Source organism: Phodopus roborovskii, unplaced genomic scaffold, assembly GCF_943737965.1.
Source record: "Phodopus roborovskii unplaced genomic scaffold, PHOROB, whole genome shotgun sequence".
NCBI classification, from domain to species: Eukaryota; Metazoa; Chordata; class Mammalia; order Rodentia; family Cricetidae; genus Phodopus; species Phodopus roborovskii.
This window is the reverse complement of record NW_026126441.1, coordinates 577,803-603,471: the sequence shown is the minus strand read 5'-3', so window position 1 is coordinate 603,471 and position 25,669 is coordinate 577,803. Positions and strand designations below refer to the sequence as shown.

General features: G+C 45.6%; 2 protein-coding genes across 12 annotated transcripts in view; one reads left to right on the top strand and one right to left on the bottom strand.

Moving 5' to 3' along the window:
- Dnai1 (dynein axonemal intermediate chain 1) overlaps positions 1-5,281 on the bottom strand; it is a 68,607-nt gene extending 63,326 nt beyond the window's left edge. For both annotated transcript variants that reach the window (XR_007834725.1, XM_051187567.1), the window contains exon 1: positions 5,008-5,281. Coding sequence is in view for 1 of the 2 variants with exons in the window: in XM_051187567.1 (XP_051043524.1) it covers positions 5,008-5,034 (27 nt within the window). In the remaining variant the exon portion in view is untranslated. The remainder of the gene's footprint in view (positions 1-5,007) is intronic.
- A 219-nt stretch (positions 5,282-5,500) lies between these two features.
- Positions 5,501-25,669, top strand: part of Fam219a (family with sequence similarity 219 member A) — a 49,941-nt gene continuing 29,772 nt past the window's right edge. For 2 of the 10 annotated variants that reach the window (XM_051187571.1, XM_051187570.1), the window contains exon 1: positions 5,501-5,851. In XM_051187571.1, coding sequence (XP_051043528.1) covers positions 5,792-5,851 — 60 coding nt within the window. In that variant the 5' untranslated portion in view covers positions 5,501-5,791. The remainder of the gene's footprint in view (positions 5,852-25,669) is intronic. The other 8 variants (XM_051187580.1, XM_051187579.1, XM_051187576.1 and 5 more) reach the window with 7 other exon arrangements.

The window sequence follows — 25,669 nt, the reverse complement described above, 5'->3', positions numbered from 1 at the left end:
TGGTTACTCCACCGACACTTGAGCAGTAGGACACATGGCCGACAGCCCACTCTTTCCTTCAGCTTCTGAAGAACTACCCACCACCCCCTTGTCTTATTTCTTTGATTACTTCTTATTCTTCATCTTGGATTCATGTGTGTCTGTTTATACCTTAGATTTTGATATTTCTCACAAGTCTTCCCCGTTTCCCCCAGAATCAGTGTGAGGAGACATAGTATGGTACACCCTCTACCACATTCCCTCATTCATTCAACACTCATTCTTTGATAGCCACTGTCTTAGCCTGAGAACACAGCTGTAAACAAAAATGTCCACAAGTCTTCCTCCAAGGAACATACAGTTTCACAAGAGACATGTGATGGTCAAAGAATTACACAAACAAATAATTGCACATCATGACTCATGCTATGGAAGAAAGGAACATACACAACAATACACACATAAATATGAATGAATATGAACTTTAGCCCCATCTTCTTCAACAACAGGGCTGGGGACATGAGAACAGGTTATAGGGATTGACTTCTGAGTTAGAAATCTGAGGATTACATGTATGAATGAAGATATGAAGACTGTTTAAAATGGAGGGGGGAGGCAGGTGAAATGCTGTAGTTGCAGCATTTGGGAGGCAGAGGCAGGAGAATCAGGAGCTCAAGGCCCGCTTCAGCTGGGTTAAGTGGGGCCCCCATGTCAAAACAAAACAAAATATCATAATCAGGGGACAACACATAAAAATGAGGTACAGTAATTATGAGGGCAGTACAGTAAACATTAAGTTTTAAGGTATGAGTAAGCCTCAGTCCACACAGGCCCCTGAGAGATTATCTAAAAATTAGGACTCTGCCAAAACACAATGAGAGTCACTAGAGAGTTCTAAACGGGGCAATGGCCTAATTATATTGGCAGTTTGGAAATATTTGGGGTTTTGTTTTGAATTACATTTATGTATTTATTTATCTATTCGTGTGTGTGTGTGTGTGTGTGTGTGTGTGTGTGTGTGTGTGTGTGTGTGTGTGTGACATTATGTGTGTGGAAGTCAAAGGACAACCTCTGGGAATTGGTTTTCTCCTTCCACCATGTGGGTTCTCTGGATAGAAATTCAAGTCTTCAGGCATGATGGCAAGCTCCTCTTTTCTCACTAAGACATAGCATCAGCCCAGATTTTTGTTTTTCAGAGCAAGATCTTGCTGTTTACTACCGTGCTTAGTGAAAAAAAAAATCATTTTCAATGCAGTGTAGAGAATGGATTCAAAAGTGCATCAGCAGGGGTGAGGCTTTTGTAGCATTCTAGGAAGGAGAGTTTTATAGGTTGGGCTTGAGAGTGGTTTAGTCTGAGAGGTATTTAGAAGGAAGTGAGGTAGAAAAGCCTAGGAAGAAATTACTACCTGACACTCTCTTCTAGCATCACGCTAACCCTGTCCCTTTACCCCATCCTAGTCACTTTTCATCCAGATCACTACTTCTGAGCATCATCCCAGAGGAGTTTCTTGAAAGACCTCAATGTTGTCTAAATGTAAGCCCCTTTTTCGGAAGCAAAATTCCAGACCCCCCCTTTTTTTTGAATTATAACCAACTGAGTTATAAAGGGGTACTAAAATTTGTTAGTCATAAAACTAAAATTAGCTCTTAACTGGAGTTCACAGAAGAATCTAATTTGGTTTTCTACTAAGAAGCCTGGCTGCCAGGCAATGTTTGGCAACGCTGCAAAGCTCCTGCATATAACACACACAGCTAGCTGGCATGCTCACCATTTTTAGGAAGGGCATTACCAGTGATGTTTAGAGCTGGTCATAGTTTATGGTGCCTGGCATTCATGCATTTTAATTACAAATTATGATAAATGGAGTGCCATCATGACTGACTTAATATGGCGTGAGTTACTTGATTAACTCTGGGGGGTAAAGGCAAGAGAGGCGAGAGATACCTCTCTGACCTTACTTCTACTACTTGCCTGCCTTTCTAGCTGATCCAAAACAGGAGTAGTGGGGCAGCCTCAGGAGCTTCACACGTGCTATGCCACTGTCCAGGAGACTCCCATTCCCTGTACCCCCAGGGATTTCATGCCCCCTGCCTTTCCTAAAGGTCTTTGCTCTGTTGTTGCCTCTGTGAGACTGTATCTGAACATTTATTTAAATTATAATTATCTGACCCCGAATGTCTAACCATATCACCCTGATTTGTATTTCTTCTTGGCACCTACTGCCATCTAACATACCACATGTTTTATTTATTTATTGACAATTTCCCTACATGTAGAAGATACATTCCATGAGAGCTTATCTTGTGTGTGTGTGTGTGTGTGTGTGTGTGTGTGTGTGTGTGTGTTGTTTCTTTCTCTGCCACCAATACCTATGACAGTACCTGGCACAGAGTAGACAGCCCATCTGTAATTACTGCATTAGAAGGAGTAGTTACCTCATGAGGATTTTTTAACCCTCTTAGTCCCTTACAGCTCCTAAGCCATAGATGAACATAGTTCACATCCAAATCATTCATAATCCTGCTGCCAAAGCAGCCACACACAGGAGCCCAGAAGAGTGTGTTTATACATGCATTTATGTATACATGCATTTACTCCTTCCCACCCATCAAACACACTCCAATGAAAACTTTCAAAGACCAGCTCATGCATTCAGATTAATATTCAACCAATTTCTTTTCAGAATTAAATATATGCAAGGTCTTATCCAAGAAACGGAGAGCAACAATGAACAAGAATACAGATTGGAGCTTTGCCACAATAGTTTATACAGTGGTAGCCATGTCACGCTATTCTATTTCCAGAAAGTGGACTTAGTCCTTTATAGGAAAAGATGAATACTGTGTTGAAACTTGACAGACATACAGTAAAGAAAAAGGAAATTTAGGGCAGGGCGAAGTAAAGCAGATGGCAGCAGATGGGAAAGACTGTACCAGTCACAGGGCAAGGGCAATTTCAAAGGTTTGAAGGAGAAAGAGAGTATGGATATCAATGCAGAGAAAGGGCAGGTCAGTATACTGATGGGAGAATTTTCACGTAGTTTATCGTTAAGTCTGAAGTAGACTGGGTAGCAATGAGCAGCCCATTCGGGGTCATCTGGCCTTATGAACCAACCTACTTACATTTTTGAGACTTTGAGGGCAACAGGAAATACTAAAAAGCGGGGCTGGAAAGATGATCCAGCCGTTGAGAGTGTGCACTGCTCTTGTAGGAGACCTGAGTTTGGTTTCCAGAGCCCACCTTGGGTGGCTAACAATCATCTGAAATTCTAACTCCAGGGGTATTTGATGCCTCTGAACTCAGCAGCCACCTACACACACACACCTACCTTTAAAAGAAGAAAGCACTAACGGACCTGATCAGTGGCATGACATAAGCTTCTCTCTGTCCTCTAACCATCCCAACGCTGACCTTTCCTCACCACCATGGGCTTCCAAGTCCTACTGTGTCGTCGTCCCCGTCCAGTCCCCCTCCCCCCAAGCCTCTCTACTGTTCCAACCTGCATGCCTTCCCCTCCTTCAGCCCCAGGAATCCTTCATCTTTCTGCTGTCCATTACACTGGGAGACAGAGACAACGCCCTAAGCATGTCCAGTACTAGGCATACCTTAGTACCTGCCTAATACAATCTAGCCTTTTTCTTACAACCCATGAGTACTTATCGTGTACTGAAATACCCTTCCCCACCAGTAGACAGTGCTGATGTGTGCAGTGGCCTCGGTTGCTCTCCTCCCTGTCTGTGGTCACTTCTTTCTGCATTCAATGTAACAAGTCACTGATGTTTCTCCAGTGAGACTGGAGACACTCGTCCTGTTTAAACTACAAGTTGCTAGAAAGAAATTCATTTGTGATTTAAAAAAAAAAAACAGAACAATGGTTAGGGGGCAGGGGGTAGTGAGAGCTGAGGAGGACTAAGGCACAGAGAACTTCTTGTGATAGAGGAGCTAGTCTGTATTTTGATTGTATCTATATAAGTGTACAACTCTGTTAAAACCTGAAGCTTATAAAAGGATCTATTTTATTATTAGAAACTAGCTGGACCTTGGTAATTTCATAAGCACATACAAGGGTTTCAAAATACAGCTCAGTCTCAACATAAAACTAGGGCACAAGAACAGAATAACCTCTCACTGGCTACAGAACTCTTAGGAATGGTAGGTTCTTCATCTGTAGATGGTCAGTGTAAAAGAAGCAGAGGGTACATATGCAAAAATATGTACCAAAATAAGCAAAGTCATAAATATCATGGACACAGATTTGTTCTCCAAACCTCAATATGCATAGGCTTAAGTATAGAAAACTTTAAAAAAAAATCCATGGTAAGAGAAAAACAATTTCTGAAGAACAGAGTCATTCTTTTCTATCCCAGAATGCTCCTTGAGAACCTGAGACTAGCTTTTCATCCATGGGGATGCTTGAAACTCCTGTGAGAAGGACATAGACACCACATTTTCATGGTTGAGTGGATGAGAGGCTCATAGGGAGGCGACTTGTGTTTGAGGGCAGAGATCATGATTGGGAAAAGGGACGTTCTCCTCATCCTCTCTGTTTGACTTCTCACTCTAAACACCCACACACAATCTACTCCGTAACACCTGTAAAGTTCTCTTGTGTCCCCTCTCAGAGCTCCCACGTGGCAAATGGCCTCGTCCCTACACTTAGCTCAGCACTAACAAGCAGCAAAGCGCCGGACAAAAAGTCCTTTGGGACAAGAATGAGGGGGCAATAAGAAAGGGACTGAGAGGAGTAGGGATGGGAGGGGTAAGGGCGATGGACTAGACAGGATGGGTCTGTGAAGTGAAGATGTGTAAATAATAAGGAAAAGACAGCTGCAACTAGAAGTAAAATGACAGTGGGTTCAGGAAAATATGGGGGAGGAGGGCAGGATCTGTTAGAGGGAACAGGACAATCAGGCCAGTGGGAACACAAGCCACGAGTCACAAGAGAGAGAGGTTAGAGATCAACAGGGAATAATTGGCGGTTAAGGTCAGAGGTCATCAGAAGACAGCAGGCCACAGTGTGACATTACCTGCTTACGAGGCTGTTTCTGGGGCATTGCTGCAAAAATAGATAGCTCCTCAAACCCTGAAAAACCTACAAAATGCTCCCTCTCCTGGAGAGAATTTTCTCCTTCTTGACCACACACAAGAAATGCAGACTCTCTTCCACTTCAATTCCCAGTTACCAGGGTTCTTCAGGGACAGCTGTCGTTGTGGTCCCCCGCGCCCTTGTAGAACAGCATCGGCTCCTCCCTGACGCGGTTACCCAGCAACCGATAAGCATTCAAAGCGCAGGCGCGCCTAGCGCCCCCTCCCGGCACGGGGAGGAGGCGGAGCTGGGTGCGCAAGGATCCTCTGGCTCCGCTAAGCCCCGCCCCCGCAGCGAAAATACGTCCGTGGGCCGCGAGCACTGGGAGCTCCCGCAAGTGGGCTGGGCTTGGGCGTCCAGACACCGCCTTCTCATGAATAATGCAGGATCCGGGCGGTGTCCCGGACCCGGAAGTGGAGTTGCAGAGTCACCGCAGTGGCTGAGCTGCTGACAGGAGGCGGCGGCGGAGGAGGAGGCGAGGCAAGACCTGCGGCTCCGCGGGGCCACTGCCGCGGTAGCTCTAGGCAACCCCACGGAGCTACGCCGGCCACAGTCAGCTCGCGAGCCTCTCGCCGCCTATCCATCCTTCCATCCGCTTATCCGCCCGACTGGTCCGGGGCGGCCTTGTCTGCATCATCTGCCGGACTTCTGGGGCCGCCGCCCCGCGCGGTCCCGTCGGCGTCCCTGGCCGCGCCCGGCCCCTGTCCCGCTCGCCCGCCGGCACCATGATGGAGGAGATCGACCGGTTCCAGGTGCCCACCGCGCACTCGGAGATGCAGCCGCTGGTGAGGGGGCGGGCGGCGGGCAGGCCAGGGCCGGGAGGGGCGCCGCCGGAGGGGAGGGAAGGAACTAGGCCGTGGGGATTGTGCGAGGGGGCGCCATCTGATAAGGCGGGGGGTGGAGGGAATGAAAACTCCTTGCCGGGGAAGGGAAGTCTTGCAGAGCGAGAAACCCGTGGGAGATTACCTGCGGTGAGAGAGAAGGACCTGGAAGGGCGGAGGGCACGGTCAGCGGAGGCAGAACGCCGTAGGATAGGACCGGGGGGGGGGGGAAGCCCGATAGTGCACACCGCTAGTGGGGATCCATCGAGGGGGATGTCACAGGGCATCTTTGGCAGCAGGCCCAGGGAATCGGGATGGGGTTGGGTGAGAAAGGCGTTTAGCCCTTGCGGCCTGTGATGCTCAGGATGAGGGAGAAGGCCAGAAGATCAGTCAATCTAACTAGGACTGCAAATAGGCTTTTAGAAAAGGAGAGGCCTTCCCTCCAGTCCTTTATATAAATAGCAAAGCTGAACAAGAACCAGGCACCGATGGGGGCAGAGGTTTGGTGCAGGACCTGGGAATTCCCTTCTTCTTAAGAGAGGAGCGCCCCCAGTTCAAGCTGGGGGCATCTGGAATCGGGTAGGGGAAGAGTGTGTGGTGGCGAGATGAAGAATCAAGGGTGTCCATGAGAACACTAAGGCACCCCCAGAATAGGAGGTGGAGCTGTGCTGGAGCAGTCTTTGCAGACCGGTTCGGAATTCGGAAGAGCACTTGTCATCTTAGGCCTACGTGCTTGGAGTCTTTGCAGGGCGGGGATCCTGCCTCCGGTCCGCGGTCCTGGAGTCAGGCAGGAATGATGTCATCGATGCCGGCGCCGAGGGGATGGAAGGGGGAGGGCGATGCCGATTTATGGAGGCATGGCCTAAAGAAGAGGATGCCTGCTGGCCATTGCCCTGGGGGTACCTGGCTGTCATTGCTGCCAGCAAACGGGTAGGAAAGTCATAGGCCTGGCCACTGGACAAGAGAAGGGAGAAGGGAAAGAATGCCTAGGCTGTGTTCATCTACTTAACCCACCGTGGGGCCAGTGCTGCAAGAGCTAAAACGAGGCAGGATAGGCCAGGAACCATGAGGCATGGATGCCTGCTTTGCTCTCTGCTGGCACTGACATGTGCTCTCCCACTCCTGAAGCTCGGGGGCTCCCTAAGTCTCTGTTAGTCAGAGTGGCCCAGAATAGGTTCTTTTCTTGGGGCTGCAGCTTCAGAACTGACAATATGCTTTGTGGTTTCCTAGATAAGTAGCTTGCCTATTACAGTAGCCAAGAAGGGCCAAGGTGGGAACTATGGCAATCTCCATGCCACATAGTTTGCTGAATAATTAGTTGCCATCTAGCTGGAGATGCGTGTCTTCTACTTTTTGTAATGCTGAAACAGATGAGCTCTGTAAAAGTGTATGATATTAAACAGAGAGAGAGAGAGAGTCCTGTAGGGCTTTTTCCTACCTCAATGCCACTACTGAATTATTTGGGAACCAGAAATCCCTGGGGAGAAGTTTGTTCTGCAAATGTAAAGGAGGGCCTTGGCTGGGTAGATATTTGATTAACAGTTTCTCTATTCAGCTAACTTTGTTTCCAAACTAGGATGCCCTTCCAGTTCTAAGCCAATTGGTTGTAAATGGGTAGATGAAAGGGGCGGAGGTTCTGGTTAGTTGAGGAAAGGAGTAGTTCTCATTTCTCATTGGAGGTTCCTGAGATAAAGCTGTCAAAGAAAAGAGAAGAAAAAGTAAGGCCATCAGGATTGTGCACTTGTCCTTGGTGACTCTTATTTCTGGTATTCTTTCTTAATCATGGGTGGAAGAGTCTTGAACTGTTTTGGTTTGTGTGGCCCTGAAGAAGGAGTTTGTGGTGAGGAGGTGCTCATTAGAATAGCTGTAGTTGCCCATGCCCTCTTTTGAGAGCTAAAGTAGTCTGCAAGAGAATACCAGGTTGAGGTTGAGTGAATCTTAAAGAAATAATAATACCATCTAACTCTTGGAGGTCATAGACATTACCCAGACTCCTTAAGTGTCCTTTATTCCACTGAGAACAGCAGAATCTTGTGTAGCATTCCCCCTCCCCCAAAGGACCTTCATTTGGGTCATAAGGAATCAAGGCCACACCACAGAGGTAGAGAGCAGAATGACTCCATAGCCATGTTTGGGGAAAGACCATCAAAGCTAGAGCCCCAGCCTCAGATTCACCTGTGATCACTTCCATTTTCTGCTGTTATTTATGGTGACCTCTAGGAAGTCTCTTGTCCTCCTTGAACTGTTTTTCCATTTACAAAACAAATTCAAACTATTCATTTAGTGTTTAAACAACAGTTCCTCATTCTCCCTTCCAAAGGATATCATGGAGGCTGATGTATCAACTCAGAAAATTGATTTACCAAACACTGAATGTCTACACTGTTCCAGATACTTCACAAGATATCAGGGACAAGGTGGTTAGCCACATACATTCAGATGGGCCTGCCCTGCTGGATCACACAGTCCGATAAAAGCTTATTTCTCTTCTCACTCCATGAGAGCATTGTGGAGACTGCATCCTTAGACCTCAAGAAAAGATGGAAGCTCATTGCACCTTTCAGGACCTGGGTGTAGGGACAGGGGCCTGTGTCTAGGACCCCATCATCAAATATTCCTTGCTCAAGGAGAGGCATCTTTTTCTTTATTTTTACTTGAAAGAGAAACTCATCTTGAGAAAGAGGCTTGGGGGAGTGGCAGCACTTGAGAAAGAAGGTGCAGCCAGTAGATCTGGGTGTTTCCAAGGTGCTAATTTAAGCATTAGCTCTCAGCTAGTGGGAGGCAGAGGAAGAAATCCCTGCCCTGTTGCTGCTGCTGTTGCTGCTGCTGTTACCACAGCTGCCTGGAGCCTCCTGTCTGGGGTGGGAGTTTGTCAGAAAGGAGTGGCTTCCCTTCTTTCCCTATCAGGCCAATTATTTAATTGGCCTGGCTGCATCTCAGCAGCTGAACCAGGCCCCAGCCTATCCCTGAGCTCCCCAGGGTCTCTTCTTGTCTCCTTGGGAAAGAAATGAGAGCTCTTCTTGGTGATCTATTCCCTGGGCTCCGCTTCTGCTGTGTCTGTCTTCCAGAAACTTTGGAGTGGCCCATTTCATGTGCCAGCTGTCCCATACACCTCACTAATCCAGGGAAACTCCCTGCTTCCCAGGGCTCTGTTGAGCAATTGAGAAATATTTGAGCTGTTGTTGGTATATGAGTTATGAGTGGCAGTAGGCATAGGCCCTCTGACCTGTTGTCTGTTCAGCTGGTTGGTGCAGCTACACAGTCTACATTTGGGAAGAGATTTGTTGCAAGAAAAACAAGTAGAGATTTTGAGTACTTAATTTCATCAAGCAATACTCTGCCTCCTGTTCAGTTGGAGGCATAAGATGCTTACAGAGTGGCATATGGCAACAGATGTGGTCCCTGCACACTTGAGAGAATGTTAGTCTAGCCTCAATTAAACCAGATTACCCATTAACTCATTTGTTTAGTTCATGAGTGTTTGCTATATGTCTGCTCAGTTCCTGGTACTTTAAGGATACAAAGACTAGTAAAGGCTCTGCTTATGGATCTCCAGGAGAAGGAGGGGCTCGAACAATAACAGGAAGGTTTATAGATATATGTCAGAATGCATAGTGATGCATGGTGATCCTGAGAGAACAAGAGGATGCTGCCATTTTGACCCTTTGGCTGTTGGAGCTGGAAGAAGAGTTTAAGATTTCTGTTGCCTGCTGACTCTAAGGGATGGAGATTGCCAGGGTGTTAACTCAGTGACTGGGCCACAGGAGCTCCTGAAAGTGGAAAGGAGAGCATCACAATTAGAAAGTCAACACTGGGAAGACTAACTTATATGTCTGCTCTAGTCTATGTGCCTTTAAGTTGTTCCTTGTAGTCAGATGGCTTTTCAGTTTAAGGATGTGGCTCGTGGGGAGAGGACATCCCTCTCTATCTTCCTCCACGGGAAACTGGGATTGGGTTTGCCAAAGCCTTAGTCTTTACCTACATAGCTCCTTCTCCAGAAAACACTATGGAAAAACCTAGCTGTTGTACTGGGCTCAACAGAGTCTTACCTCAGGAGTATGCCCAGAGAAGGGTTGTCTGAGCTTCACAGGATCACAGACAGAGTATGTATTTCTCTGAATATTTCTGCCTTGCAGCCTACTTTGCTGAGTACAGAGAATTGGTGGCAGCAAGAAACCACAGTCAAGTTTTTATTTATTGTTTTCTAGACAGAGTGTCATGTTACCCAGGGTGGCCTCAAACTCAGTAAGTCACTAAAGATGATTTGAACCCTTGATCTTCCTGCTGCTGCCTCTGTATGTAGCTGAGGATATAAATCTCAGTATAGCCAAAGATGACTTTGAACTTTGTATCCTCCTCCCTCCACTTTCTAAGCACTGGGATTCCAGTGTAATCTGAAATCCTGTGGCTTGGTATAAGTTTCTGGTCTGACTTCTCATCATCTATTTAGTCAAACTCACAGTTTTATTTCACTGGTTTATCTACCATGAATGTGTGCATGCCACAGCATTATCTGCAAGAGTCACAAGAGGTAGGGCATGTACCGCCCTTTTCTGACAGTGTTTCATATACCCTGCAAGCTCTACTTGGAGTTGAGGCCTCGATGCTACTCCCTTGCAGGAAAGGGGTGCTGAAGAAACAGATTTCCCTGGTGAGAGCACTTAGCAAGTTCCCCAGTGTGGCTTTCCAGCAGGTAACTAGTGTTCAGGCTGAGAAGTTCACAGGCTCAAGCAATCTGCTGCCCTTAAAATAAGAAAAGTATGCATGTCTTAACAATTACAATACTTTATGAAAACTTCATTTAAAATCACTGACAGCTGATTTTGGTATGAAATTATATAAAGACTCTTAAGCAAACTGTCCTCACATTTGTATCTGGAATATTAGAATAATCCTTAAGATTTTAAAGTTTATCTTCATTGGGTCATTTTACAGATGTAAGCTGCTGGCTAGGTATTACATAGTGTTCATACCTATTTCAGCAAAAAGCATGTGTTGATGTTTTAAGATGACAGAATTCTTTATATTACATCTCCCTGGGCAAATAGAAATGGGAAGTAGAGACTTCTTTCCTGGAACCTCATTAGCTTCTGGGTCCCACTGCCCTCCAGGAAAGGGCAGGTGAAGGGCTAGGATTGTACCTTAGTCAGTAGAATGCTTGAGCAGGAAACCCTGGGTTCCATCCTCACCACTGCACAAACTGGGTATGGTAAATGCTCACCTGTAACCCCAGCACTTGGAAATGGGAAACAAGGGGATCAAAAATTTGACATCATCCTTGGCTACATAGTAAGTTTGAGACCAGCTTGGGATACATGAGACTGTGTCCCAAAACACAAAGAAAGGTAGGCTAGAGAGGTGGCTCCATGGTTAAGAGTGTTTGTGGCTCTTCCCAGGACCCATGTTATGTGTGGCTCACAACCACCTACAACTCCAGTTCTAGGGCATCCCACATCTTCTGGCTCACACAGGCATCCACATACATTTATACAGATGCATAAACACACACACTTTATACACACAGCAAGAGAGAAAGAGAGACAGAGAGAGCAGATGAAGCCTTGTTCTGGTTGGTACTTTTTTTTCTTAATCAGCTTGCTGCAAGCTAGAGCTATCTGAGAGCAGGGAACTACAGTTGAGAAAATGCCTCCATGAGATTGGCACATAAGGAAGCCTGTGGGGTACTTTTGAAATTAGTGATCAATTGTTTGTGGGTGGTGCCACCCTGGGCAGATGGTCCTGGGGTATGTAGTAAAGTGGGTTGAAGGAGCCATGTGGAGCAAGCCAGTAAGCAGTACTCCATGGCCTCTGCTCCAGTGCCTTCCTCCAAGTTCTTGCCCTGACTTTTCTCAGGGATGGAAAGTGACCTGAGATTTGTAAGCTGAAATAAGCTCTTTCCTCTCCAAGTTGCTGTCAGTCATGGTGTTTATCACAGCAATTGAAACCTAAGACAAGCCTTATGCCTGGAAAAGGGACATAGAAACTACTCCTTGTGCTTAGTTTAGCTGTACTGTGCCTTTCAGCTGCCTGGGAAAACTGGTGCAAGGAGCTCTGAGAGTGATGGGAATGGAGAGAATCAGGCTGAACGCTTACCCAGAGGTTCTGGTTGGAGTCTGGAGCCATTGTTCCCTAAGGAGGCTGGTACAATGGGTCTGTAACCCCAGCGCTGGAGAGAGTGACAGGTGTATCCCTGGGGCCCACTGGCCAGCAATCTGTGAGCTCCAGGTTCAGTAAGATACCCTGTCTCAAAAAATAAAGGGAAAAACTCAGCATTGATCTCTGGCTTCTAGATGTGTTCACGCAAGTGTAGACACACCAGCATGCACATGTGCATGACCTACACGAACATACCCAAGGACCTGGAGAGATGGCTCAGTGGTTAAGAGGACCCAGGTTCAGTTCCCAGCATTAACATCAAGTAGCTCAAAACAGCCTATAGCTCCAGCTCCAGGGGGTCCAACTCCCTCTTCTGGCCACTGTGGACATCCTCACACACATAGCACACATGTGCATGCACACACACACACACACACACACACACACACACACAAATAAATAAAAATTAGAAGTCTTCAAAATTCCATTGAAAAATATTTATTGAACTGCTGAGCATGGGGTGTATACTTTTAACCCTAATGCTAGGGAGACTAAGGCAGGAGGATCTTGAGCTTGAGTCCAGTTTGGGATACACAGCAAGCTCCAGGCCAGCTTAGGCTGCATACCAATACTGTGTGAAAAAAAATAAAAAACAGAATAACACAAACCGTGAAGGAGAATTTATATATTCCAATATATGGTTAATTTTAGTACAACTACAGTCAATCTGTAAGTTATTTATGGTTCCCATATTAATTGTATCCTTGTAAAGAAAATAGTGATCATCAGCCAAAATGACTTAGAATTGCATCTCCTATGGTATTTTGCTAAGAATACTGATCCTTTGGGATACTTATGATGAAAGGCTTCCTTCCTCAATTCCTTGTGAAAAACACTGCCTACGCTATTCTGCTAGGGTACTCACTAGTATTTAAATGCTCTGCAAAGTCCTGCCCTAAAGCAGCATCTTCAACTATGTTAAGCTCAATGTTTCCCATACTATATAGCCTTAGCTGCCCCCCAAAAAACAGCAATTTGCCTACCTTTGCTCTTGGGTGTTGGGACCAAAGGAGTATACCACCACACCCAGCCCAGAATATTATTCTGAAATGTTACACTGCTAGCATCTTACAGAGCCAGTGTGTTTTATTCAATCATCTCTAGTCTCTGGCTTAGAAGAGTCTGAGTTCTCATTGACTCTAAATGTATATTCTTCTCTGGGCTTTTTTTAACTTTAAAGATCTGTTTATCTTATTTTATATTTATGGGTGTTTAGCTTATGTACCATGTGTGTGCCTGATATCTGCAGGGTCAAAAGAGGACCCCAAACCCCCTGATATTGGAGTTACAGGTGGTTGTGAGCTACCATGTGTATGTATTCTGGGAATCAAACTCAGGATCTCTAAAAGAACAAGTACCTTTAAGCACCGAGTATTTGTCTCTAGAACCCTTCCCCTTTCCTCTGAGCCTGTCTCAGAAGTCACACTGTCTTACCTAGTGTTGGGCCTAGTGGAATATTGCTGTCTTGACTCAGGGCTTGACTGGCAGCTGCCAGCAGCAAGTTCCTCATGATCTCTGATAGAGGAGCATGCACAGAGGGCCTTGTCTTTCTCATAATTTGAGAAAAAAAAAAACATTACTTCTGTTCAGTTTTGTGGGTAGTTTGTTTTTTACAAATTTATTGAGATATAATTCATATTCTGTATGCTTTAACCATTTTAAACATTACTTTTAATTCTAGCTTGGCTACCTATGCCTTAGTTCTGCTTCTCTTTTGGCCTGTGGGCTGTGTTGCCCTTTTATGTTCAACCAGGTGGTATGGAAAATAAAGATTATAATCCATGTATCTTGTCAGGAAGAATACCATTGGGATTCACAACAAGAAGTGGATTCCTGCTTCAAGAGATGTGCCTGAACCTAATCTGAAGCCTGAGTAAATGCCCCTGCCATTCGTGACAGCCCAAGGGTATTTCTGCATGATCACTTCACACCCTCTTGGCCCCTAAGTGACACAAAGTATGGGTGATAATTCAGGGTTTGGCCCTTATACCAATGCTCATTGAACTGTAGTGCCTGTCTGGGGCATTGTGTAGGTAGTTTCTGAGAAAGAGCCCTGGTATTGTGAGAAAAGTGATGTTATTGACTTTCCATGTCTGCCATGTTCTTCAGTGGGAGGAGTGGCCTTTTTGACGCTCTGCCCTACCATCCTGGTTTCCCTTAATCATTATCATTATCCTGGGCAGACAAAACAGGAAAGAGAGACTTAGGGGATGGGAGCCCGCTCAGCAGGCTGAGAGCTGCAGTCTTGTGGCAAAGCCCCTTAAGAACTGAAAATCCACCTTTCTTATCTCAGTCTCCCTAACCAGATCTTCAGCATTAGGTCCTGAAGAATATGCAAAATTAACAGTCCTTTGGAATTGGTGGGCTAGGTGAGAAGGTGGACCCTTGAGTCTGCCAAGCAGATAAGGACATCTGGGCAGAATGAGGCAGAGATCTCATGAATAGTGCATGAGTGGCTGGCCATGCTAAACATGAAATCATAACCCCTTAACAGGAACACGAAGAGTCCCTGCTAGCCTCAGCATCTTCCTGGTTTTACTCCAGGCTAAAGGGACCCTGGTTTTCCCTCTTTGATTTCACTGAAATATTCCCCTCCCTGGCTGTCCGAGCTATACAAATGGTTACTTTCAAGTTTTTCCCCACATAGACCTGTCGGTGAGATCTGAGCAGCCCACATTACTGTGACTGCCACTGTGTCTCATGATCATATTTAATAGTTCTGCCTATTGTTATGTTGAACTTGGGGCATATTTGAAATACGTGGCCTTTTTGTTCGCAGTGTAAAATCAAGAGGCAAACTGGAACTACATCATAAGCTGGGCTGACTGGCAGTCTGGTAAGGGGCCACAAGGGCTGTGAAATGGCAGCTTTATATTAATCAAGAACTACATCACGTGTGTGTGATGCAGATCTTTTCTGTTGTTCTTTTTTGGTTTTTGTTTTGTTTGTTTGTTTGCTTGAAACTCTGTAGCCTATGATGACCTGGAGCTCATTATATAACCCAGGCTGACCTCAAATTCATATAATTCTCCTGCCTCAGTCTCCTAAGAGTTAGATTACAAGCATGTGCCAACATGTCTGACTAGCATGTGTAATATAACCATTACTCTCAGAAAAATAGTTGTCTGAATTCATCAAGGTAGAATCAGGGTAAGGCAGTGTGATTAGGTAGGTGAGGTAGACCTTCAAAGACAGCTAGTGCCTCAGAGGACAGGAAGTTTAATATAAGTCTACTATATGAGTTGGTCACTAGGAAAGCTAGTGTCCTATTGGGTTACACTGATGGAAATGTGGAGTCTGGATCTGAGGAGGTGATGGTCCTGTTCTACCCTGTTCTGCACTGGTCAGCATTGTCTGAAACCCTGAATTCTTTGCTGTCATCATTCAAGACAGTGACAAAAAGAATTAAAATCATGTCATGTGAGAACAGTTGGGAGAACTGCAGCTGTTCAGCCTGTAGATAAACAGTTTCAGAGCACAGAGCACATGACCGAGGCTTCTGAGTCCTAAATGACCGGGATTAGGAAAGAAAGGTTAGATTTCAAGCTACCTATGACTTCACAGGGAAGATGCAGGACCATTGAATGGGAGCATGAAGGGGCTCCCACTCCTTCCCTTCCCCACTGGACGCAAGCATGAAGGGGTTCTCATCTTTTTCCTCTCTGAGGTAGTGGCTATTCAGCTGGCCAGAGGCCAAGATACCTGGAGATACATTACTCTTTGGAAAATGCCATGCTCTTTCCAAAATAGTGCTAGAGCAGACACATGGCAGAGCGAGGCGGTCATGTTCCAGACACTCTGAGCAGTGCTTGGTTCCTGTGATGAGCTTTTGCTAATCTCTATATTTCAAGGCCTGTCCTCCAGGCTCCATCTTTTCTTGGCCTCCCGTTCTTTCTCTCGACAAGATGTAAACATGCCATTTTTCACCTTGTGTAAAGTCTGAGGCCTACCCTAAATTTCTTTTTAAGCGAGAAGAAATTGACTCCCCAGGCACTGACCCACCTTAGGAAGTGGGTTGAGAGGGCTGTAACCATTGGTTGTATACTCCTGTATGCAGGGTCTGAAGGCAGGAAATAGTCTTGGCTGCTACCTGGGGGCAGCTTAACATTAGCTTGGCCAGAACCATGGTGTCCTGGTCCCAGGCTCAGGGTATTCCCTGTACAACTTGAGGCCTAGTTCAGGTTTCCACATCTGCATGGCCTTTGAGGCCTCCAGACCAGCTTCAACCCTCAAAGCTATTCATTTCTACCATTCACACCAGCCTTCTTGTAGGGACTGCCAGCTCCTTCACCCCCTCTCTTCTTGGTACCTGGAGAGTGTTCTTCTCTTAGGAACTCTCCTTATCCTTAACTACTCACTCTTACCCATTCTTCCAAATCAGCACAACTCTGCTTCCCCAGGAAGCCTTCCCTGGCTATTCTTGTGAGCTGTCAACTAGTCTCAGGGCCTCTCACCCTTATCTACTCTAGTGCCTAATTTGGTATATATGACATTCTGGCTCAGGTGTGCTGTGCTCAATGTGCTGTGCTGTTCTCTGTCTGGTCCCCCAGCTCCTCCTCTATCTCACTGTTGGGAAACATTTACTCCCAGGACTTGACAGTCCAGAAAAGAAGAAACTAGGTCTTGTGAAGTGGAATTAGAGGAGACAGCTGGCTTGTTTGAGGATGAGTAAGAGCAGACAGGAGTTGGGGGATTCTGGGGAATGAGTAGGTGGGAGCCAGGGAGCAGAAACGTACATATTGAAGAATTGTGGGAGTTTCAGGGGTGGGGGTAGATGGATTGAAGAATTCATTCATTATTCCAGGGAACATCTTTTGAGCATCTGCTATATGCAAGATGCTGCACCAGAAGTAGGGAATAGAGTAATGAAGAAAGCAAGCTTGGCAGTCCAGTGGGAGAAGCATCCTAAACAACTAAAGCACAACCACAGCCACGGTGAGGCACAGGTGAGTGGTAGACACACAGGGAAAGGTGGCATGAATGAGGACAGTGAGATGGGGTCAGAAACGCTGCCTGTGGGGAAGTGCTGTTTGGCTCAGAACATCCTGGGGTGCTCTGACAGGGAGTGACTGCTTCTTGCTCCCTGGCAGGTCAGGGAGTCCCCCACCGAGTCCCTCCCTTCCAAACTGGTCTTTCTCCACCCTCTCCCTTTGCAGCACTGGGTATGTTTTCAGAGACTGGCGTGAAGGAGGGCCAGTGTAGCCCAGCTTCCATTGTTGTAGTGAGGCCTTTAACCACACTTCCAGCTCTATTGTGGGGTTGGGAGAGCTATTAATGATGTGGTGATATTTAATATTTAATGAGCTCTGTTGATGAAGAACTCTTACCTGAGTCCTCCAGCACTGTATTTTTATATATCCTCCTAGAGATGAGAAAGGTACCTAAAGTCTTGACGGGAAGAGGGAAGGAAGAGTACAGCCTGTCTTTAGCATGGCTGGGTCATGTTCTTGGCACAGACGCTAAATGTGACTTGCATTCTGTCTAGGGTAGGCCTGCCTCTTGATGGGAAAGTCATCAGCTACTAGCATGCAGATTGCAGAGCTGGTAAGGGGAGCCTCCACTGAGCTTCCTGTGGTCCCCAGAGCAGTCCCTGAAGATATTAGCTTCCAGAAAACCTTTGCTGCTCTAGGCTGTCCTGCTGCTCCCAGCCCTGACTTAGAAGGGATCATGGGCTCAGAAAGGCCAAGTAGAAATCATGATGTGTGGCTAGTGGTTTATAGAAGAGGAGGAAGAATTATGTGATAGCAGGAAGGGAAATAAGTGAGACAATGGAAAACATTGGCACAAGATTGGGCCACTCATCAACCTCTTTGTCAACTTCAGATAGGGCCTCATTTGGATTGGAGGTTTGAGATGCAGCAATGAGGCAATCTCAGGAAAGCTCCCTTAGGAAGAACTGGTTTGAGTGTCTTTAAGTACAGAGAGACCCTAAGAAGTTAGTGGCCTTGGAGCAGGAGGTATGCTCAACAGTGCCAGGAAGTCAGCTGGGTGTATCCTAGCTATATCTTTGGTATGACCTCTGGCCAGCTTCCTGGCCTCTTTCAGGCAGGTACAAGGGGGGTTGTCAAGGGGAGCTGAGACCCTGCCCCTTCCCCTACACCATGTCTGTGAATTCTGTTGTCACAGTGGCACCTTCACTGTTGATAGAGGGAAGACCTTGTCCTGCTGCTAGTTCAGTTTATGAAGGCGCTCGGGGAACAGTCAGTGGGCTGGAGGAGGAGACTGCCCCAAACTGCTGGCTTTGAGTTCCTTTCAACATTTTGTCAGAGTAAACTTCAAGCATACATATACTAGAGAAGAAAGTAAAATGAACCCTCAGGTACTCATCAAACAACTTCAACAGTTGTCAACACAAGACTAATATTTCACCCCTGCCCTCCCCCCAATAATTCTAAATAATTCTTTTGTGTTTAGCATTAGCGTGTTTCTCTTCTTAAAGTCATGTATAAGAGACCATAATATTATCACATCTAAAAATAATTCTTTTAACATCATAAAGTTTTATTTGGTTTGAAACTAGTCCATACATTGCATTTAGTTGACCTTTTCGGGGGGAGGGGTAGTTGAGACAGGGTTTCCTTTGTGTAGCTCTGTAGACCAGGCTGGCCTCGAACTCACAGAGATCTGCCTGCTTCCTGAGTGCTGGGATTAAAGGTGTTCAGTGTACCACCACTGCTCAGCTGACCTTTCTTTCTTTCTTTTTCGTTGATTTCATTGGTTGTGTGTGCATGGAAACCAGAATAACTTTGTGGAGTCAGTTCTGTCCTCCCATCTTTGCTTGGCTTCCAGGATCAAACCCAGCTTGTCAGACTTGTGCATCATTGGGCATTTACCTAGTCCTTCCTTCTACCTTTTCTGTTTGAACATCTTTTGTTGTTAGTTTCCTACATCCTGGATTTTGTTGATCACACCCTTGGGGTGTTTTTAATCCTGTTCTCTCTCCTACATTTCTGTAAACTAATAATAGATCAGATTCAGATTCAACTGTTTTATGAAGGATGCTTGGTATGTGCACTGTGCATTTCCCCTCTCCCCTCTGAAATGTGACCACATGCATCGTCCTCTGCACAGTTGTCCTACTTTTTGTGGTATTCAGACTGATTGATGGGGTAGTTAGCCTAATTACAACCCATTACTGAGGTTCCTCAACATCCGTTTACCTAATGTTCTCAGTAGTCCCTGATGGTCATTGCCTTGTGCATTATTTCATTAGGAGTTCCCTCTTCCCTGTTAGTATCCCTGGCCCTCTCTCCTTTGCATCTGCTTTCCCCACACTGTCCTTAACCCGGACCATCATTTCCTTCCTCATCAACCCATGCTCTTCAGGCCTCATCTGCTTCCCTGGTGGCCTGCTCTTCCCCAAAGGGAAGGTCCTGACTCGGTTCTGTTCTCACTGAGGCAGCTCTCTGAATCCTGCCAGAGCCATGCCTGACCCACACCAGGGAGTGTGAGCAGCTCAGGCTGTTCCTCCTCCTTAGAGTTCTGGAGGGAGCTGGCTTTGTTTTCCCTTTGGCAGGACTTTCTCAGGAGCCCTCTTCTGTACCGTGGAGAGTCTTCCACACTGTTTCCTCAGCTTCCTGCCCAAGCCTGGGCCCTGGCAGGGATCCACGCCTGGCTTCCTGTTTATAGGCAGAGAGAGGTTAAGGGAGGCATGGGAAGGGCAACTCCAACACTCATGTCCCTTTCTCTCTCCTGCCAAGTTTAGACACCTATGCGGGCCAGAACAGTTACCATCCTCTGGTACTTTGGCATCCCTGTGCCTCCCATAATCACCATTCCTGCTGAGTGCTTCAGCGAGAGGAGAGACTATGGATACTGTGCTCTCTGTGTTCATGCACCCCAGACAGATAAAGAAAAGGCATCATTTTCTCAGTGGGAGCTGAGTAGGAAGCACAGAGCTAGAGACCCTGACCCTGCCTACACAAGTCCTGCAGCTCCACCGCCTAGCTCTTAGTCCTCTGGTCACTGTGTCCAACACAAAAGAGCTTCTGGTGGAGCAGGAAACCTGAGAGGTGTAAGCTGGCCAGGGGCTAACTATGAGAGCCAAAAAACATGGGGTACTCTATGGTGGTGGTCAGCCTGGTACAGTCACTTCTCAGCATCTGTGAGAGACTGGCTCTAGGACCAGGGCCCCCACCCTCTGCCAATACCAACACCCATGGATATGCAAGCCCCTTACTTATTTTATAGCTTATGGTGGCATGTTCCAGGAGTCTCAAGGATTGCTTGTGTATATGAGTTCAGTACTGGCCTGGACAATACAAGCAGACCCTGTGTCAAAGAAAAACAAAATTGAAATCTTAGGATGTCATACAATATACTCTGTACACTTGAAACCCTCCCAAAGTTCCCTGCAATGACTAACACAATGTGTATGTCATGTAAGTAGTTATAGTTATTTTGTTTGCCAGTTTGATTTGGTTTGGTTTTGAGATAATGTCTTACTATGTAGCCCTGCTAGCCTGTAGCCCTGCTAACCTAGAACTGAGAGATCTACCTGCTTTTGCCTAAGTGGTAGAATTAAAGGTGTGTGCCAACATGCTAAGCATAAATGGTTACTATACTATATTGCTTAAGGAATAATGAGAAAAAGTCTGAACATGTTTAGTACAGACATTTTCTGTCTGATATTTTCAAAGTTCGGTTGAATCAACATATGCAGGACTCACAAATTCACAGGACCAACACTATAGGACTTCTTGGATACCTCGCCCTCATTCTTCCATATGCCTGGCTCTTCCTGGAGTAGTGAGGACCTGAAAGGCCATATTCTGCTCCAACAGAGGACCTGCCATTCATTAATTATTTTCTCCCCTCTCCTGGATGGCCCAGCAAGAATTATATGAAATCCAATCTCTTTCATCCCATTAAGAGAGATTATCAGTGATCGGAAGTGACACACATCTGTGACCCCAGCACTTGGGAGGCTGAAGTGGGATTGAGTCCAAGGCCAACCTAATCTATATAGTGAGACCTTCTGTCTCAAAATAATGAAGTGATCAGCAAAAACTGGATGTGGTGATGCACACTTGGGATCCCCAGTAATCATGAGGCGGAAGCAAGAGGATTGCTTCAAGTTTGAAGTCAGCCCAGGCTGCATAGTGTTTCAAGGTGAACTATTATGAACATTATGAAAACCCTCTCTGAACTTCCCAAACTCCCTACAAAAGCACAAAGAGACATAGTGCATAGCTAGGTAGCAGGAAAGTCCATTTCCCTTCACATGCCGATGACTTCTGTTCCCACTGTCAAGGCTCAAATCCTGAGCAGGGAATGGCAGTGGGCACCTGTAATCTCAACACTTGGGAGTTGGAGGCAGGAGGATCAGGACATCAAGGGCATCCTCAGCGGCATAGTAAGTTCAAGGCCAACCTGGGCTACATGAGGTACTGTATGAAAACAAAAAGACTCAGATCCTTCAGATGGCCTGCAAGGCCTCAGTCTGCCTGTCCAGCTCACCTCTCCCAGGGCCTCCACCACTGCCTGCACGCTGCCTTGATCTTCCTCCGGGTCTGCTTCCTTTTGCCTCAGGGCTTTTACACACACAGTCTTGTGTTTGGAATGTTTTGTTCCCCTTTGGGTTGACTCTAACTCATCGTCTAAGCTTGCCTCTGAGACCTTCTCTCCTTGTTGTACTTTTCATAGGTGTAATTTGAGAAATGTATGGATAACTGTTCTATTGAGATAGGGCCTTATGAAGTCTCTGTTCCATAAGGCAGAGACCATTTCTGTTTTTACATTATTCTCCTACAAAGTACCTGTCACATAGTAGACTTAATGAATACCCATTGAGTGAGTGAGTGAATGAATGAAAATTTCAGTTTCTTATCTCAGTGTCATTCCATCACACTTAACATGTGTCCTGTGTTGGTGAACATTTACCAGACATGCAACATTTCACTTAACCTGTGCAATTCTGTAAAGGTGAGCAACTTTATAGTTGTTCAATTAACATGAGCAACTCTGTATACTCTTAATCTACAGAGAGAGAACTGAGACCTAAAGTCTCAGCTAATTGAGGAGCCACTTCAAGCCCAGGTGTGTGGCCTCAAAGACCATTGTCTTAAGTAGTACCACACTGCCCCCTTTTGGCCTGTCACAGAGTTGCCACTGAATCCTGGTTAACTTCAGCTGTATAAATGCTTGCTTGGCAGAGCAGGTCTGTGGAGCCCAGCTGTGAAAGGCCATGGGTGATGGAATTCAGCCTGGGCTGCTGCTGTTCTGGGGTCATGCATCTCAGGGTCTGTGGCCCCATATGTTTTCCATGGACCCTTTGCCGCCTCCAGGCTGTAATATAGAGAAAAGAAGGGCCAGCTGTTTAAACGGCCTGATCTGCAGTGTCCGGGGAGTAAACAAGCACTGACTAAGATCCTGATAAAAAAAAATAACTGAGAGGGGAAAAGGAGTGTTTGTCTCTTTGTGATTTAGTCATTAAAGACAGCATTCTGGAAATTAGCTTTAAGGCAGCATTCCTGGGAAATGCAGACCCCGTGAGAGGACAATGCCTCAAGTCTTGATTACAGCAAAGCTCACATTATCCAGCTTCCCAGGGCTTCTGTGGTGGCAGGGAAATTGGAACTAATGAATACTTTAGACTATGTGGGGACATGCAAATGAGAAATAGGTGGCATAAATATAAAACCCAGCTCCCATTTGTTGACCATGCCAGACATGCTATATTCATTATTCCCTTCATTCTAACACCAGCCTTGCAAAGGTAACACTACACCCATAAAAGGGAAGAGGTATTAATAAAGTAACTTTCCAAAAGTCATACAACATCTGGGTTTCCTGACTTTGAAACCAGAGCACCCCCTAAACTGGCAATGGAGATTCATCCCTATTTCTAGGAATATGGTTAAACTAGAAAAACAGGCAACTGTATAAAGAATTCCATTTACTAGGCATATAATTGTTCTTGAATAAACACATCTAGGTGTGGTGGTCCACTCCTGTAATCCCAGCACTGAGGAGACTAGGGCTGGAGGATCACCTGTTCAAGGCCAGAGTGAGCCTTAAAAATGTGACAAGTACTGCCTTAAAAAAATGAAAACAAATAGGTATATAATTTTATAATGTAGCATTAAAATAGTTGCTGCAACATCATCATAGTATACTTTTATGCAGATAGGCTAGGCATGGCAATGCTATCTTTAATCCCAGCACTCAGGATGCAGAGGTAGGAGAATTTCTGTGAGTTTGAGGCCAGCATGGCCTATATAGGGAGTTCAAGGACAGCCAGGAATACATAGAGAAACTCTGCTCAACCCTCCCCTTCCCCCAAAAGAGCAAAGAGCCTAAGACTTGAGTAGTGGAGACTGATTAAGTCATGGAACCTTATTCCCACTGCATACATAGGAAGTCTTTTATAAAGAGGAGGTGAGCCAGACATGGTGGTAGCTCATGCCTGTAATTCTAGCAGTTGGGAGGCCAAGGCAGGAGGATAAGGAGTTCAGGGCTAGCCAGTTACATGAGCTGACTCAACCAGTAAAGGCCCTTGCTACATAATCCTGGTGACTCTAGTTTGATCCACAAAGCCCACAAGAAGATAGAAGGAGAGAACCGATTTTACAAAGTCGTCCTCTGGTCTCCACATATACTGTCATGTATGTCCACACACATCATGCACACCAATAGAAGGGCATTTCCAGATCAAAAGATGTTTATAATCTATTTTTCCTTGGCACAGGAAGCATATTACATGCCGGGTGGTGGTGGCACACACCTTTAATCCCAGCACCCGGGAGGTGGAAATAGGTGGATCTCTTCAGAACGAGTTCCAGGACAGGCTCCAAAGCTACAGAGAACCCCTGTCTTGAAAAACATCATATAACATAAAACATATAACATAAAAGTTGCCATCATAAGATGCGTATGAAATATGGATAGTCTGATTCCATCTGTGTTTAAATCAGTATATATAACTGTATATTTTAAAGTCTTGAAAGGATAAAGTAACAACAGTTCTGATCATGTGAGAACTTTTACTTTCTTCTTTATTCACCTTTATGTTGGAATCTGTTAAGATAAATCAACTTACCTTATTTTTTATTATTCCTTTTCTATTTCGTGTAACAAATGTTAAAAAAAAAAAGTATACTCTTTCCCCTGGCGTATCCCTCCCTGCACAGACAATAGAGCTTTTGTCCCATCACCCACATGTGTTTGGAATCAGGTACTGTATGGACAAGTTGGCGAAATACATTGAGGATGGAAATGTTACCTCATACCTGTTGGCTACTCATCTGGCCAGTCTTGTCCCTGCTGGGCCCCTCAGCTCTGGCCTTATAGACTCCATTCACATCTTTGCACTTCCTTCTCAAATTCTGCAGAGCCTCTGGCTGTGAGGAGACAGGCATTTCTTTGGAAATGAAAAACTCAACATTGAACAGATATATTCCTGCCTCTGACTCCCTGCTGGCACGGTTCCTGCAGCTTCGCCTTCACCAGCAAAGAGAGGCAAGGAGGAGTTTAGTCTCACATCCCCCAGCCACAGCCATGTTCTTGGATGTCCTCCCTCCTGCTGCTGTTTTCAGTACAGCCTTTTATGTGGCGAAGTAGGAAAGGAACAGAAAACATGACTAAGCCTGGCTCAGGGACTACATGGCAACTACTCAGCCTCTTTTATTTCTCTGCAAAACTGGAATAAATAATAAACACCACTTCTATGTCTTATGATTGTCAGAGATTACATGAGAAAATGAGGGGAAAGCTTTGAAAATACAAGTTGCAATAAAAACATAAATGTCTATATTTTTCTGAATGTAGTGTTTTCAGATTTGTGTTATGCTCTTATATCTACATATATGCTTCTATATCTACTTATTATGGAATAACAGTTTAATAGGAAAATAAGAGATAGTGAAAAACCTTGAAAGGCCACTTCCTAAAAGCAACGTAAGAGGGCCGGAGAGATGGCTCAGCAATTAAGAGTACTTGACTGTTCTTCCAGAGGACCCAGGTTCAATTCCCAGCTGCCACACAGCAGCTCATAACTGTCTAGTTCCAGGAGATCCTACAATGTCTTTTGGTCTCTGGAGGCAAACAGGCATGTATGAAGGCACAGACAAACACACAGTCGGAACATCTGTACATAAAATAAAAATCATTAACACCTAGGGAAAGGAGAGGGGAAGGAGTCAGGCTTGTCTTCACTTCACCTGCTCTGTTCGATTGTTTCCCCAGTGAACATGCATTGCTTTTTGAGTTAGGGAAACCAATACAGATTTTTAAATGGCTTAAGACAATATAGTCACACTAGAAATGGTTATTGGAAGTCATGCACACAGAGGTCGACAGCTGGGGCAAAGAGAGCAGAGGATTTAGAAAGATAAGCAACTGGGAAAACAGCTTGATTGGCAAATTGGGACTGTGTTGTTAAAACTATTGAATGTCAGGCCAATGAGCTTTTAAGTGGTGGGAGCCATTGAAGGGTCTTGAGCAAAGGAGTCCTGTAATCAGTAACTTGATTCTCAGAACAGTGTTTTAGGAATAATGAATGTGGATGAGAAAGCTCAGGCCTTGGCAGTCTGGAGTCCTGATTCTAATCCCCAGAATTCATGTAAAGGTGGGACCAAAGAACCAACTCCTTCCACATGTATGCCGTGCACATATGTATGCATGCAC